The sequence below is a fragment of the Ornithorhynchus anatinus genome, chromosome 11 (assembly GCF_004115215.2).
Source record: "Ornithorhynchus anatinus isolate Pmale09 chromosome 11, mOrnAna1.pri.v4, whole genome shotgun sequence".
In the NCBI taxonomy this organism is placed as follows: Eukaryota; Metazoa; Chordata; class Mammalia; order Monotremata; family Ornithorhynchidae; genus Ornithorhynchus; species Ornithorhynchus anatinus.
This window is the reverse complement of record NC_041738.1, coordinates 15,645,736-15,659,731: the sequence shown is the minus strand read 5'-3', so window position 1 is coordinate 15,659,731 and position 13,996 is coordinate 15,645,736. Positions and strand designations below refer to the sequence as shown.

Genomic DNA, 13,996 nt, shown 5'->3' with positions numbered 1-13,996 from the left:
CAGGACCCTTCCGCGGCAGCACCATGACGCTTGGAGGAATCATGTGCTGGACACCTCCCTTTTCATTATAGGAGACAACCACACACTCTTAACTCTTCCCACTCCATTCCTAACTCTCCCCCGGGGACCTAGCACGGACCATCCCACACCCGTTTCTCCCCTTTCCATCCTTGACTCTCCTCGATGGCCCAGCACGGACCATCCACCACCCCTACTCTTCCTCCACCGACCACCTCCAGCCCACATCCCGATACTGCGGTCGGACGGAGTCCCGGGCCATACTGGCTATGGGGGTGATGATCTGAGTGTGATCACTACGAATCTCCCCGGGGAGCATTCCCCACCCACCAGTCTCTAGGGGCGGAGAAAGCCAAATCGGCCTTTTGCCTGGGAATGAAATTCTCAGAGGAACTGATTGTACAGAAAAGAATTTAACATTTTAACAAAGTACACAGGATACACACAGAGGTCATACCTACAGATAATACCCCCATCCCCAGGGATACACGTATACAGACACAGGCACATATACATAAGCACACACGCACACATGCACAAACACATTTGCCTTATTTAGAGCAGCCTGGTCCAGCCCTAACGCGGCCCCAGCCTACAAAGTGTCTGGCAGAGCCTGGGGGCCAAAGCAAGACATTCCTGGTCACCCTGGCTCAATTGTCCAGCTGCTTCTGAAGAGAACTGGAGGGAGGGGGAGCGGGGTTGGGTCTTAGGTCCTCCTAGCCACAAATCAAAGGTCAGCGGGGCATAACCCCAGAAATAAGGGCAGACAACAGAGGGAAAGAGGCCTGGCCAGGCTGGGCTGTGATGGGGTGGGAGGGCAGTGGGGTGGGCAGATGGACAGGGACCGGTCCGCCTCCCTGACCAACTCGGGACATCCCCGGTGCACTGGGCCAAACTGCTGCACACCCTGGCCTGGCTGGGCTGAGGGCTCAACTACCCTCCAACGACCCCCCCAAACCCAGCAGCCTGTGCGGGCTAGGGCCCCCTCAGCCCATCCGGGCCCCTACGGCGCCTTCCTCTTGTGCCAGTCCAGGAGGCGGTGGACCCCGTAGGGGACCCAGACGGCGGTGGTCAGCAGCACGGCCGCGCTCTTACAGAAGGACAGCGCGTAGAAGAGCAGTTCAGGCTTGCTCGGGGGTCGCAAGAGGTCGAAGAGGTGCAAGAGGGCCAGCGAGATGGCCACACAGGCCAGGCGGATGGGCAGGGGCCAGACGGGCATGCGGGGCAGGGGCCAGTGCAGGGCCAGCCCCAGCCCCAGCAGGGAGCCCAAGTTCTTGAGGAGGCTGGCGAAAGGCGTCGTGTCGATGTGCACCCACTCGGGCCGCTGGCACCAGCGCTGGGCCTTCTCCAGGGTCCAGAGCAGGTCCACCCCCAGGACCCGCAGTGCCAGGTAGAGGCCAATGGCCACGCTGAACAGCAGCAGGGTCACTGCCAGGTAGCGCTGCAGGCTGGCCGTGAAGATGCCCGGGGTGTGGCGGGAAGCCTCGGCCACGGCAATGCCTAGGGACACCACCCCCATGGTGAGGAACAGGAGGCCTCACCCCCTCCTGAAGGTCAAGAACAGAGGATCTGACCCCTGTCCTCAGGGTTAGAAAAGGAGAAATCTGACACACACACCCCCCCCATCAGTAATGGGAGATCCTACACACCCGGGTTAGAAATGGGGGACCCAACCACCAGAGTCAGATAGGAGGACTTATCACGTGCCAAGCACTGTTCTGAGCACTGGGGTAGATACAAGCTAATCAGATTGGATACAGTCCCTGTCCAACGTGGGGCTCACCCTCTTGAGCCCCATTTTACAGATGAGGGAACTGAGGCCCAGAGAAGTTAACTGACTTGCTCAAGGTCACACAGTAGACATGAGGCAGAGACAGGATTAGAACCCAGGTCCTTCTGATTGGGAGGCCTGTACGCTCACCACTAGTCCACACTGCTTCTTACCTTGTAGGCAGGGAATTTGCCTACCAACTCAGTTATATTGTACTCACTCAAGCACTTAGTACAGTGCTCTGCACATAGTAACGGCTTAATAAATATGATTGATTGATTGAGAACCCATTGGGTCGAATGTACTGTACTAAGAGTTTGGGAAAGAACAACAGAAGGAAGTCAGTCCAGGAGTTTGGGAGGGGAGGTGGAGAGGGAAGGAAGAAATAGGGGTGGAGGTGCCTGTCCAGGCTGGAGACCTTCTAGGAGGAAGAGACCCTGGAAGCCCAGTTAGCCCCTGGAATAATAATAATAATAATGTTGGTATTTGTTAAGCGCTTACTATGTGCCGAGCACTGTTCTAAGCGCTGGGGTAATAATAATAATAATAATAATGTTGGTATTTGTTAAGCGCTTACTATGTGCCGAGCACTGTTCTAAGCGCTGGGGTAGATACAGGGGAATCAGGTTGTCCCACGTGGGGCTCACAGTCTGCATCCCCATTTTACAGATGAGGTAACTGAGGCACCGAGAAGTTAAGTGGCTTGCCCAAAGTCACACAGCTGACAAGTGACCGAGCCGGGATTCGAACCCATGACCTCTGACTCCAAAGCCCGTGCTCTTTCCACTGAGCCACACTGCTTCTATGCCCAGTGCCTTCAGTCTCCCAAATCACTTTCCCATCAGTGGTCCCATGTAATTCAATTCCGTATGACAGGGCGAGGCAGGGATCATTCTTCCTTTTTTAAAGATGAGGAGACCAAGACCCAGAGAGGTTCAATGGCTTGCCTGGGGTGGCACAACAGGCTAGCGGCAGGACCGGGACTTGAAGCCAGGGCTCCCTCCTAGCTCTCTGGCTGTTCCTTCTGTCTCTTTCACAGGCTCCTCCTCTATCTCCCACCCTCTTACTGTGGGAGTCCCTCAGGGCTCAGATCTGGGTCCCCTACTAGTCTCCATCTACACCCACTCCCTTGGGGAACCCACCCATCTCAAGGCAGATGATTCCTAAATCTACATTTCCAACCATGACCTCTCTCTTTCTCTGCAGTCTGGAATTTCATCCCACCTTCAGGACATCTCAAACTTAACATGTCTGAAGCAGAACTCCACCTTCCCATTAAAACCCTATCCTCCCCCCGACTTTCCTATCACTGTAGATAGCACCACCATCCTTTCTGTCTCACAAGGCTCTAACCTTGGCATTACCTTCAACTCACCTCTCTCATTCAACTCTCATTCAATTTGCCACAAAATCCTGTGGCAAAGTCTACCATCCCAACATCTCTAGAATCCACCCTTTCCATTCAAGCCGCTACCACGCTGATCCAAGCACTTACCCTAATACTCCATGACAGCAGCGTCTGTCTCCTTGCTGACCTCCCTACTTCCCATCTTTCTCCTTTCCAGTCCCTACTTCCTTCTGCTGCCCACATCATTTTTCTGAAAAACTATTCAGTCCTTTTCTGCCCTCTCCTCAGAAACCTCCGGTATTTTCCATCCATCCACTTCCACATCGAACAGAATCTCCTCTCCATTGGCTTTAAGGCACTCAATCAGCTCTCCCCCAGTCAAACATATTTACTGAGCACTTACCTTGCACTGTACTAAGCACTTAGGAGAATACAATATAACAACATAACAGAGTTGGCAGACCCCTTCCCTGTCTACAACGAGCTTACAGTCTAGAAGGGGAAACAGATATTAATATAAACAAATTATGGATATGCACATTAGTGTGTGGAACTGAAGGGGGGCGGTAAATAAAGGCAGCAAATGAGAGTGATGCAGAAGGGAGTGGGAAAAGATGAAATGAGGGCTTAGTTAGGGAAGGCTTCTTGGAGTTGTTGTGCCTTCAATAAGCCTTTGAAGGTGGGGAGAGTAATCGTCTGTCTGATATGAAGAAGGAGGGCTTTCCAGGCCAGAGGCAGGACCTGGATGAGAGGTAGGTAGCGAGATAGACAAGATGGGGGTACAATAAGTAGATTAGGCCATAGAGGAGTGAAGCATGCAGGCTGGGTTTTAGTAGAAGAGCAGCAAGATGAGATAGGAGAGACAAGTGCTTTAAAGCAGGTGGTAAGGAGTTTCTGTTCGATGAGGAGGTGGGTGGATAACCACCCGAGGTTCTTGAGGGGTGGGGAAACATGCCCTGAATGTTTCGGTAGAAAAAATTATCCGAGCAGCCGAGTGAAGTATGGACTGGAGTGAGGAGAAATAGGAGGCTGGGAGGTCAGCAAGGTGACTGACACTAATCAGGGTGGGATAGGATAAGAGCTTGGAATAACGTGGTAGCAGTTTGGTTGGAGAGGAAAGGATGGATATGAGCAGTGTTGCAGAGGTTGAACCGACAGGATTTAGTGATGGACTGAATATGTGGGTTGAATGAGAGAGGTGAGTCAAGGATAACGCTAAGGTTAGGGGCATGTGAGACAGGAAGGATGGTGGTGCTGTCTAGTGATGGGAAAATTGTGGCGGGGGGGACAGGGTTTGGGTGGAAAGATAAGGAGTTCTCTTTCTGACATGTTAAATTTCAGGTCACAGCAGGACATTCAAGTAGAGATGTCTTGAAGGCAGGAGGAAATGCGAGACTGCAGAGAGGGAGACAGATCGCCTCGCGGATCTCCTACTATAACCCAGTCTATCACTCTCCCACCTTTCAAATCCTCCTAGAATCATATCTGCTGTAAGAGGCCTTCCCTGATTAAGCCCTTATTTCTCCTATCAGTCCTTCCATCTGGGCTGGCTGTGTACCCTTTAAGCACTTTGATACTCTCTCGTCTACCTTGTCCTCGCCCACATCCTACCTCTGGCCTGGAATGCTCTCCCTCCTCCTATCAGAAAGAGAATTGTTCTGCCTCACTTGAAAGCCTTATTGAAGGGACATCACCTCCAAGAAGCCTTCCTTGACTAAGCCCTCCTCTTCTCCCACTCCCTTCTGCACCTCTCTTACTTGCTCCTTCCTTCATCCTCCCTCCCATCCCCACCGCACATACGTACATATCTGTAATTTATTTATTTATTTATCTATTCATTTATATTAATGTCCTTCTCTCCCTCTAGACTGTGAGCTCACTGTGGGCAGGAATGGGTCTGTTTGTTGCTATACTGTACTCTCCCAAGTGCTTAGTATAGTGTTCTGCACACAGTAAGCACTCAATAAATATGACTGAGTGAATGAATTAATGAATGCTCACCCCAGCCCCACATTACTTATGTAAATATGTCTATACTCTGTTATTGAAAAGCAGCATGGCATAATGGATAGAGAAAGGGCCTGGAAGTCAGGAGGTCATGCGTTCTAATCCCAGATCTGCCACTTGTCTGCTGTGTGACCTTGGACAGGTCACTTCACCTCTCCGTGCCTCAGTTCCCTCAACTGTAAAATGGGGATTGAGAATGTGAGTCCCTCACGAGACAGGGACTGTGTCCAACCCGATTTGCTGTGTCCACACCCGTGTTTAGTACAGTGCCTAGCACACAGTAAGCTCTTAAATACCACAGTTATTATTATTATTATTATTTCCTCTTTCCCTAATTTATTTTGATGATCTGCCTCCCCTGTAGTTTGTAAGTTCCTTTGTGGGCAGGGAACACGTATACCAACTCTGTGGCATCGTACTTTCCCATATGCTTAGTACAGTGCTCTGCACACAGTAAACGCTCAGATTGATTGATTCATTCATTCACCCCGATTCCCAGCTCCATTCCCTTGTCTCTGGGCTACTCTGCCTTTCCAAATGTTATAAAGATGATTTCTTATGTTTGGGCCGTATTCTCCTAAGCACTTCATACAGTGCGCTGCCCAGAGTAGGCACTGAGTAAATGATATTGACTGACTGACTGAATTTCGGATGGATATTGACCAAACTCTGTGCAGTGAAGAAAAAGCATACGGGGGAAATGTCAGCTTTGAACCACCCACATTAACAGGTGCTGACCAGCGCATGGTCTTTGATCAGCATGGGGCCTCCTGCCCTTGGCTTCGACATGAGTCTCTTCGTGCATCGGCAGCATATGTCACTAGGGCTCAGAGGCCAAAAGTGAGGCTACATCATTGTGCCTGTCTGTGAATGAGATTTGTCATGGATGAGCAATTTGTGCCGGGTCACTGGAGGAAGAATCAGCAACTGAGAGGACAGAGTTAGATGTGTTGGATGGTCCATGCTGCGTTACTAGGAAGAGTCAGGGATGGAGAGGGGAGAGTTAGATGTGTTAGATGGTCCACGCTGGGTCACGGGGGAGAGTCAGGGATGAAGAAGGGAGACTTAGGGGTATTGGGTGGTCCATGCTGGGTCACTGGGGAGTGTGGTATAGTGGAAAGAGCATAGGATTGGAAGTCAGAAGACCTGGTTCTGCCACTTGCCTGCTTTGTGACCTTGGGCCAGTCAGTTGACTTCTCTGTGCCTCAGTTTCCTCGTATGTAAAATGGGGCTTAAATAGCTGTTTTCCATCAGACACAAAGTCTGTGTCTGACCTGATTCATTTGTATGTACCCCAGTTCTTAGAACATTGCTTGGCAAACAGTAAGTACTTAACTTAATAATTATTAATTATTAATAATTAATATTATTAATGTTATTATTGTACTAATTGTACTATACCTAAACCGGCATTAACACAGTGCTTAGCATGTAGTAAGCTCTTAACAAATGTCATAATCATTATTAATATTACTAGTCAGAGATGGGGAGGGGAGAGTTAGAAGCGTTGGTTGGTCTGTGCTGTGTCACTAGGGGAATCAGGGGTTTGGGAGCGGGAAGCAGCTTGGCTTAGTGGATAGAGTGCGGGCCTGGGAGTCAGAGGACCTGGGTTCTAATGCCAGCTCCATGACATGTCTTCTGTGTGACCTTGGGCAAATCACTTAACTTCCCTGTGACTCAGTTACCTCATCAGTAAAACGGGAATAAGAGTGGGAGCCCCATGTGCGATAGGGACTGTCCATCCTGAATAATGTCTATCTACCCCAGCACTTAGAACACTGCTTGGCACACAGTAAGTACCATAATAATAATAATAATAATAATTATCATTATTATCACATCCTATGTCACTGGGGAAGAATCAGGAATGTTGGAGGGTTCTGCTGTGTCACTGGAGGGAGAGTCAGGGACAAGTAAGGGGAGAATTAGAGGGGATGGAGGGGCCGTGCTGTATCACCAGAGGAAGAATCAAGGATGGTGAGGAGAGAGTTAGGGATTTTGGATGGTCGGTGATGGGTCCCTGGGGCAGAGTCAGAGATGGTGAGAGGAGAGTTAGGGGTGTTGGATGGTCTGTCCTGGGTCACTGGGGAAGAGTCAAGGATGTTGGAGGATCTGTGGTGGGTCACTAGGGGAGAGTTAGGGATATTGGGGGGGCATGTTGTTCACAGGGGGAGAGCAAAGGGTTGTTGGGGGACTCATGCTTGTTACTGAGGAGGGAGTCAGGAATGGAGAGAAGAAATATGAGGATGTTGAAGGGTCCGACCCTCACCAGGAGGAGGGTTGACTGTCCACAGGAGGGCAGCTAAGGATAGTTTTTGGAGGTGGAGTCGGGCGCTGCACAGGTGGCAGGTCTGACCCTCTGACGGACCATATGTCCCATCCCCGACCTGCTCTCCCCCTCCTCCCGACCCCGAGAACCCCCTCTTTCCCCATCTCGAGCAGAGCCCACCCGTCGGACTGACCTGCGAAGACGCCGGCCACGACCTGGTGTGGGAAGTGTGCAGCCAGATAGATGCGGGACAGGCAGACGTTCACCTGAAGACCCCAGAAGGCGGACCAGAGCAGCACCTGTAGGCAGCTGGACAGCCCCCGCATCCTCAGGGTGTGCTCCAGACTGAGGGGGCGGCGGGGAATGGGGGGGTGGGGAGGGGAGGAGCTGCTCACCGGTAGCCTAACTTTGGCTTCTTTTTGCCCCGGGCGATGGTCAGCAGCGCCGTCACCATCACGTAGTACACACCGGCTGCGCCCATGGCGTGGCCCGAGGGGCTACCTGGGAGTGGACACAGCAAGTGGCTTTGGGCCCAGGCCCCCTCCTCCTGGCAGAGGCTGTTCCCAGGCCCCAACCCTGCCCCCCACACTCCCCGGCCCCCCTAACGGGGGTCCATCATCCCCACCATCCCTGGCCTCTGAGGGTTTGGGACTCACCTGGGCCAGTCTCGCAGGTGACTGGGAACTGGCGGATTTGCGGGATGGTCGCGTTGTTGTAGTAACCGCTGTCTTGCACCCACCAATAGGGCCGTTGCCCAAAGAGAATCCTGCGAGGTTGGGGGGGGGTGGGGGGGTGGAACGGACACGGAGTGGGGGAAACAGCTCGTTGGCAAGGATGCCAGCTCCATGGAGGCCGGGACCCTGCAAAGACCCACCCTTTCTTGGCCCGGGTCCCAGTACTTTTGCCATAATAATAATTATATAATGATGGGTTTTTTTAGCGTTTACGATATGCCAGGCACTGAACTGAGCGCTGGGGTGGATACAACAAATCGGGCTGGACACAGTCCCTGTCCCACAGTCTTAATCCCCATTTGACAGATGAGGTAAATGAGGCACAGAGGAAGTGAAGTGACTCACCCAAGGTCACACAGCAGACAAGTAGCGGAGCCGGGATTAAATCCCATGACCTTCTGGCTCCCAGTCCCGGGCTCTATCCACTACGTCATGCTGCTTCCCAGAATGTCCCCCAACCCCCAAACCTCCTCGTCCCCTAAGTCCCAAAATCAAGGTCTTTAACTCCCTGGTCTCCCCAAGCCTCCGCACGTCCTCATTCCTGTATCCCTGGCCCTGACTCTATCCTCTACCCCTTATCTCCCCCCTCCCACCTCTGCCCCTGGACTCTGGCCCCCGGCACCACGCCCCCTGCCCCCTTGACCCCCACTCTTCTGTCTCCTACCCCTCGCCCTCGCCCCTCCCCCGACGCCCGTCCCTCTGCCCCCACCTACTGTCCTCTCCTGCCCACCCCTCCTCTCATCTCTTCAGCTGGCACTGCCCATCTGCTTCCAGCCCCTGCTGCCGGCTCCCCTTCCCAATCCCTGGTCCGGGTCTCACCCCAGCCTGGCTCATCCCGGTCCCCAGCCCCCGGCCCCCACCCCCTGCTTCCAGGGACCCCTGTTTCCAGCCCTCTCCCCCTTCCCGTCCCATCCTCCCCTGACTCCTGCTCCTGGCCAGTTCATCCCCCTCTCCCTTCCCCCTGAACCCAGCCTCCTCGCCACTGGTTCCCTCACCCTCCAGCCCCTGTCCACGACCCGCTTGCCCCCGAACCCCTGGCTATCCCGGGGCTCTCTCCCGCTCTTCCCTGTCCCTGGCCGGCTCATCACGCTTGACCTCTGCTCCAGGCCAGCTTCATCCCCATATTTTATTCAGTCGTATTTGTTGAGCGCTTACTGTGTGCAGAGTACTGTACTCAGCGCTTGGGAAAGTACAAGACAACAATAAACAGTGGCCGTCCCTGCCCACAACGACCGCCCCCTCGACCCCCGCGCTCCTCGCCTCCCAGCCCCTGCCCCCCAGCCCCACCGTTCCCCAACACAGCTCCCCCTGACCCCCTCACCACTCCCGGCCCTCTTGCCCTCTTTCTCCCCTGCCCCTACCCCTGCCCTTACCCCTGCCTCTGCCCTCGCCCCGAGCCTTTTTGTTCCCTGGCCCCTCGCCTCCCACTCGCTCTCCACCCTTGCTCCCGTCTGCTCACTCCCATTTTGCCCCCGCCCCCTACCCCTGGCCTGCTCACCTCCAACTTGTCCCCGGCTCCATGGTTCTCCAGCCCCATGACCTCCCGGCCCCATGGCCCCCGGCCCCCATGACCCCCTGACCCTCATGACCCCTGGCCCTATGGGCCCCCGGCCACCCGGCCCCATAGCCCTCCGACCCCCGTGGACCCCGTCCCCCTTGACCCCCCGATCCCCATCACCACCTGACCCCATGACCCCCGGCCCCCATCGACCCAGGGCCCCATGACCCTCCCGGCCCCCATCGACCGAGGCCCCTATGACCCCCCGGTGCCCATGACCCCCGGCCCGCTCACCACTTGAAGACCAAGTTAAGCCAGTCCCCGACGACGGCCACCCAGACGAGGCGCACGGCCACGGGCCGGCGCAGGTAGAACCAGGCGGGGAAGAGCACGAAGAAGACGTTGCGCAGATCGGCCAGGGCGGACACCAGCAGGAACCAGCCCTCGGCCCCCGGGAAGGTCTCCTGCAGGTAGCGGGCGGCGCGGACGCCCAGGTCGTGCAGCCAGTCCATGGCCCCCGCCCCGCCGCTCGCCAGCCCCCGAGCCCCCGAGCCCCCGAGCCCCGAGCCCCCTTTATACGGCCCGAGTCCGGCCGGCCGCGGCCACCGCCGCCCTGAGCTTTGGACCCGCGGCGGCCGAGAGCTTGCAGGCCCCGGTCAAAGGTGCGTCGGTCCGGGGGGCCGGGGGCCGGGGCCACACGCCGAACGGCTGATCGGCCCGGCCCCCGGCCCTCCCCTCCCTTCCCCTCCCCTCCCCTCCGGAACAATGATTAACCGGCCCCGCGGGGCGGGGGGCCAGGGGAGAAAGGGGATCTGGGGAGAAGGAAGGGGCACCCTCACCCTCCTTGGGCTTAGCCTAAGTGCTGGGGTTACCCTTAGGTTAAAGGTGACGGGGGAGTAAGGTTAAGGGTTCCCTTTAAGGTTTAGAGTTAGGGTTGAGGTTACAGGCCCGGGGCTAGGTTTAGCCTTAGGATCCCCGTTAGGGTCAAGGCCGGATTTAGCCTTAGGGTCCCAGTTAGGGTCAGGGCTGGGGTTAGCCTTAGGGACCCAGTTAGGGTTAGGGTTAACCTTAGGGTCCCAGTTAGGGTTAGGGCTAGGGTTAACCTTAGGGTCCCAGTTAGGGCTAGGGCTAGGGTTAACCTTAGGGTCCCAGTTAGGGTTAGGGCTAGGGTTAACCTTAGGGTCTCAGTTAAGGTTAAGATTAGGGTTAACCTTAGGGTCCCAGTTAGGGTTAGGATTAGGGTTAACCTTAGGGTCCCAGTTAGGGTCAGGGCGTCAGGGCTAGGGTTGGCCTTAGAGTCCCAGTTAGGGTTAGGGCTAGGATTGGCCTTAGGGTACAAGTTAGGGTCAGGGCTAGGGTTAGCCTTAGGGTCCCAGTTAGGGTTAGGGCTAGGGTTAACCTTAGGGTCCCAGTTAGGGTTAGGACTAGGGTTAACCTTAGGATCCCACTTAGGGTTAGGGCTAGGTTTGGACGTAGGGTCCCAATTAGGATCAGGGCTAGGGTTGGCCTTAGAGTCCCAGTTAGAGTTAAGGCTAGGGTTAGCCTTAGGGTCCCAGTTAGGGTCAGGGCTAGGATTGGCCTTAGGGTCCGAGATAGGGTTGGGGACAGGGTTAGCTTTAAGGTTAGAGCTAAGGTTGACTTTAAGGGTTCTAGATAGGGTTAGGGCTAGGCTTAACCTTAGGATCCCAGTTAAGGATAGGGCTAGTTGAAGATTAAAAAGTCCTGGAGGTTGTGATGGGTGGCGCCCGCAGGGAAGTTTGACTCCCGCCCAAGGTGGCTCGTGCCGCCCCCCTGCCCTCGTGCCGCCCCCCTGCCCCCCCCACCCCCCGCTTTCCCCACCACGTTTTCCCGAGCAGCGGCGCCCGGCAGACTCGACCCGATTAGGGAGATCGCGAGGGGGCGGGAGGGGAGGGGGATTGGTCTGCGCTCTGCCCCCGGCTCCCACCCTCGGCCCCACGCCCCGCTGCCCCGCGAGGGACGGCTATCTGGGGCGGCCGGGTCTCCCCCCTATCATGAAATGTCTCTCCGCCCTCCGGACCTCTCCGGGCCGACCCGGGGCGAGCAGGAAAGGCAGGGTGGAGAGAGACCCCCACCTCGGATTTTTCAGCAGGCAATCAATCAATTAATCGTATTTATTGAGCGCTTGCTATGTGCAGAGCACAGAAGCTCCTAAGCGCTTGGGAGAATAAAACGCAACGGAACTGGTGGAGGGGAAGGGGTCTCCCTCAGCTCTGCGCTGTGCCTGTGGGGTGTCTGGTGGAGGGGGGGGCCGAAGAGGGCAGGGGAGGGGGCATTGGGGTGTCGGAGGGGGTGGAGCAGCGGGGGGAAGGGCAGAGGAAGGGACCCCCAGTTGGCGTTGCCGGAATCTCAGAGGGGGTCCGAGGGCAGGGCGGCCTTCAGGGGGCACGGGGACTCTCGGAGGGCTTGGGTGGGGGCTTGCTCGTGGTGGGGGGGAGGAAACCCCTTCCCCGCCCAAGAGAGAATCCACAGATGGGAAGTGCAGATTAGAGAAGCCGCAGGGTGAAGGGGATGGAGCCCGGACCTGGGAGTCAGAAGGTCATGGGTTCTAATGCCACTCCACCACATGTCTGTTGTGTGACCTTGGCAAATCACTTCACCTCTCCGAGCCTCAGTTCCCTCATCTGGAAATTGGGGATTGAGACTGTGGGCCCCACGTGGGGCAGGGACTGGGTCCAACTCGATTTGCTTGGTTCCACCCTAGCGCTTAGTATAGTGCCCGGCACATAGAAAGCGCCTAACAAATACTGTCATTATGATGATTATTATTATTATTATCTCGCCTTCGTCCACGGGGCAGGGTCGACTCCGCCTCTCTCCATCCTCAACTTCTCGTTCCAGTGCAAGGTTTGGGGCCAGCGTGGCTCCAGGCAGAGACCAGCTCGCTCCTGGCCACTCCTGGCTCGACCTGGCAGGAGTCACTGCCCTCTAAGGAAGCCGGGTGGGGTCACGCCACATTGTGACCCTGGAGCACCTTGACCGGTCGCTCGGTTTCCAGGGCAAGAGTGGGATCTCCCTGCCTGCAGGCCGCGCCGGGGAGAGAAGGACCCTGGGGTCTCGGCTTGGGGCAGCACTGGGGGCTGAGCTGGGAGTTGGTCAAGCACTGGGGGTGGGCAGAACTCGATCTCTGCCACAACAACATCCTTAAGGAAACTGTGGATCTTCGACCTTTAGGGCCTCGTCAGATAATAATAATAATATAATAATAATAATGGTATTTGTTAAGCACTTACTATGAGCCCAGCACTGTATTAAGCACTGGGATGGCTGCAAGCAAATCGAGTTGGACACACTCCCTGTCCCACAGAGGGCTCACAGTCAATCCCCATTTTACAGATGAGGTAACTGAGGCCCAAAGAAGTGACGTGACTTGCCCAAGGTCACACAGCAGACAAGTAGCGGAGCCGGGATTAGAACCCATGACCTTCTGATCCATCCCGCCGATCTCCGGGGAGAGGTTGAGCAGGGCCTCGGCTGACCTCTTGATTTCCACTGCGCCAGCATAATGCCAGGCTGGGAGTGTCTTCAAACCCTGCTGACTGCTGCCCCTGAGCCCTCCGCAGAGTGCTAATCCCAATGCCCTGAGCCAGTGCCCTGGCCCACCTGGGGCTGGGAGCCTGGGGGTGGGGAGTGAGGAGCAGGGGATGGGAGGACCTAGCAGCCTGGGGCTGAGGGCCAGGGGTTCAGTGAATTGGCACCTTCAGAAGGACGGAAGATGATCCGAGGGTCAGGGGGACCTGAGAGGAGGGGAACCCCAGAGTTGGGGGTCGGGGAGCGGGACTGGGAGGGGGAATAATAATAATAATACTAATAATAATGTTGGTATTTGTTAAGCGCTTACTATGTGCCGAGCACTGTTCTAAGCGCTGGGGTAGACATAGGGGAATCAGGTTGTCCCACGTGGGGCTCACAGACTTAATCCCCATTTTACAGATGAGGGAACTGAGGCACAGAGAAGTTAAGTGACTTGCCCACAGTCACACAGCCGACAAGTGGCAGAGCTGGGATTCAAACTCATGAGCCCTGACTCCAAAGCCCATGCTCTTTCCACTGAGCCACGCTGCTTCTCTACTGTTGGTATTTGTTAAGCACTTACTATGTGTAGAGCACTGTTCTAAGTGCTGGGGTAGATACAGGGTAATCAGGTTGTCTCACGTGGGGCTCGCAGTCTTCATCCCCATTTTACAGATGAGATAACTGAGGCACTTGCCCACAGTCACACAGCCAACAAGTGGCAGAGCCGGGATTTGAACCCATGACCTCTGCCTCCCAAGCCAGGGCTCTCTCCACTGAGCCACAAGAGACATGGCATGAGGCAGAAGCAGAGATGTAG

The 13,996-nt window shown here is 55.5% G+C and overlaps 1 protein-coding gene across 1 annotated transcript; it reads right to left on the bottom strand.

Moving 5' to 3' along the window:
- Positions 1–412: 412 nt before the first annotated feature.
- Positions 413–10,203, bottom strand: G6PC1 (glucose-6-phosphatase catalytic subunit 1). Its single transcript, XM_029074710.2, has 5 exons — positions 9,940–10,203; positions 8,070–8,179; positions 7,809–7,914; positions 7,607–7,722; positions 413–1,518 (listed from the first exon to the last, which is right to left on the bottom strand). The coding sequence occupies exons 1-5, from the start codon at positions 10,155–10,157 to the stop codon at positions 1,022–1,024; spliced, it is 1,047 nt and encodes a 348-aa protein (XP_028930543.1). The 5' UTR covers positions 10,158–10,203; the 3' UTR covers positions 413–1,021.
- Positions 10,204–13,996: the final 3,793 nt, after the last annotated feature.

What these genes read in the sequence shown, in the direction of transcription:
- G6PC1 (XM_029074710.2), bottom strand. Translation starts at nt 10,157, where the DNA reads ATGGACTGGCTGCACGACCTGGGCGTCCGCGCCGCCCGCTACCTGCAG. An exon ending in CACCTGCGAGACTGGCCCAG is followed by an intron (nt 7,915 to 8,069) that starts GTGAGTCCCAAA and finishes GTCCACTCCCAG; the next exon opens with GTAGCCCCTCGGGCCACGCC. An exon ending in AAGCCAAAGTTAGGCTACCG is followed by an intron (nt 7,723 to 7,808) that starts GTGAGCAGCTCC and finishes GGGGCTGTCCAG; the next exon opens with CTGCCTACAGGTGCTGCTCT.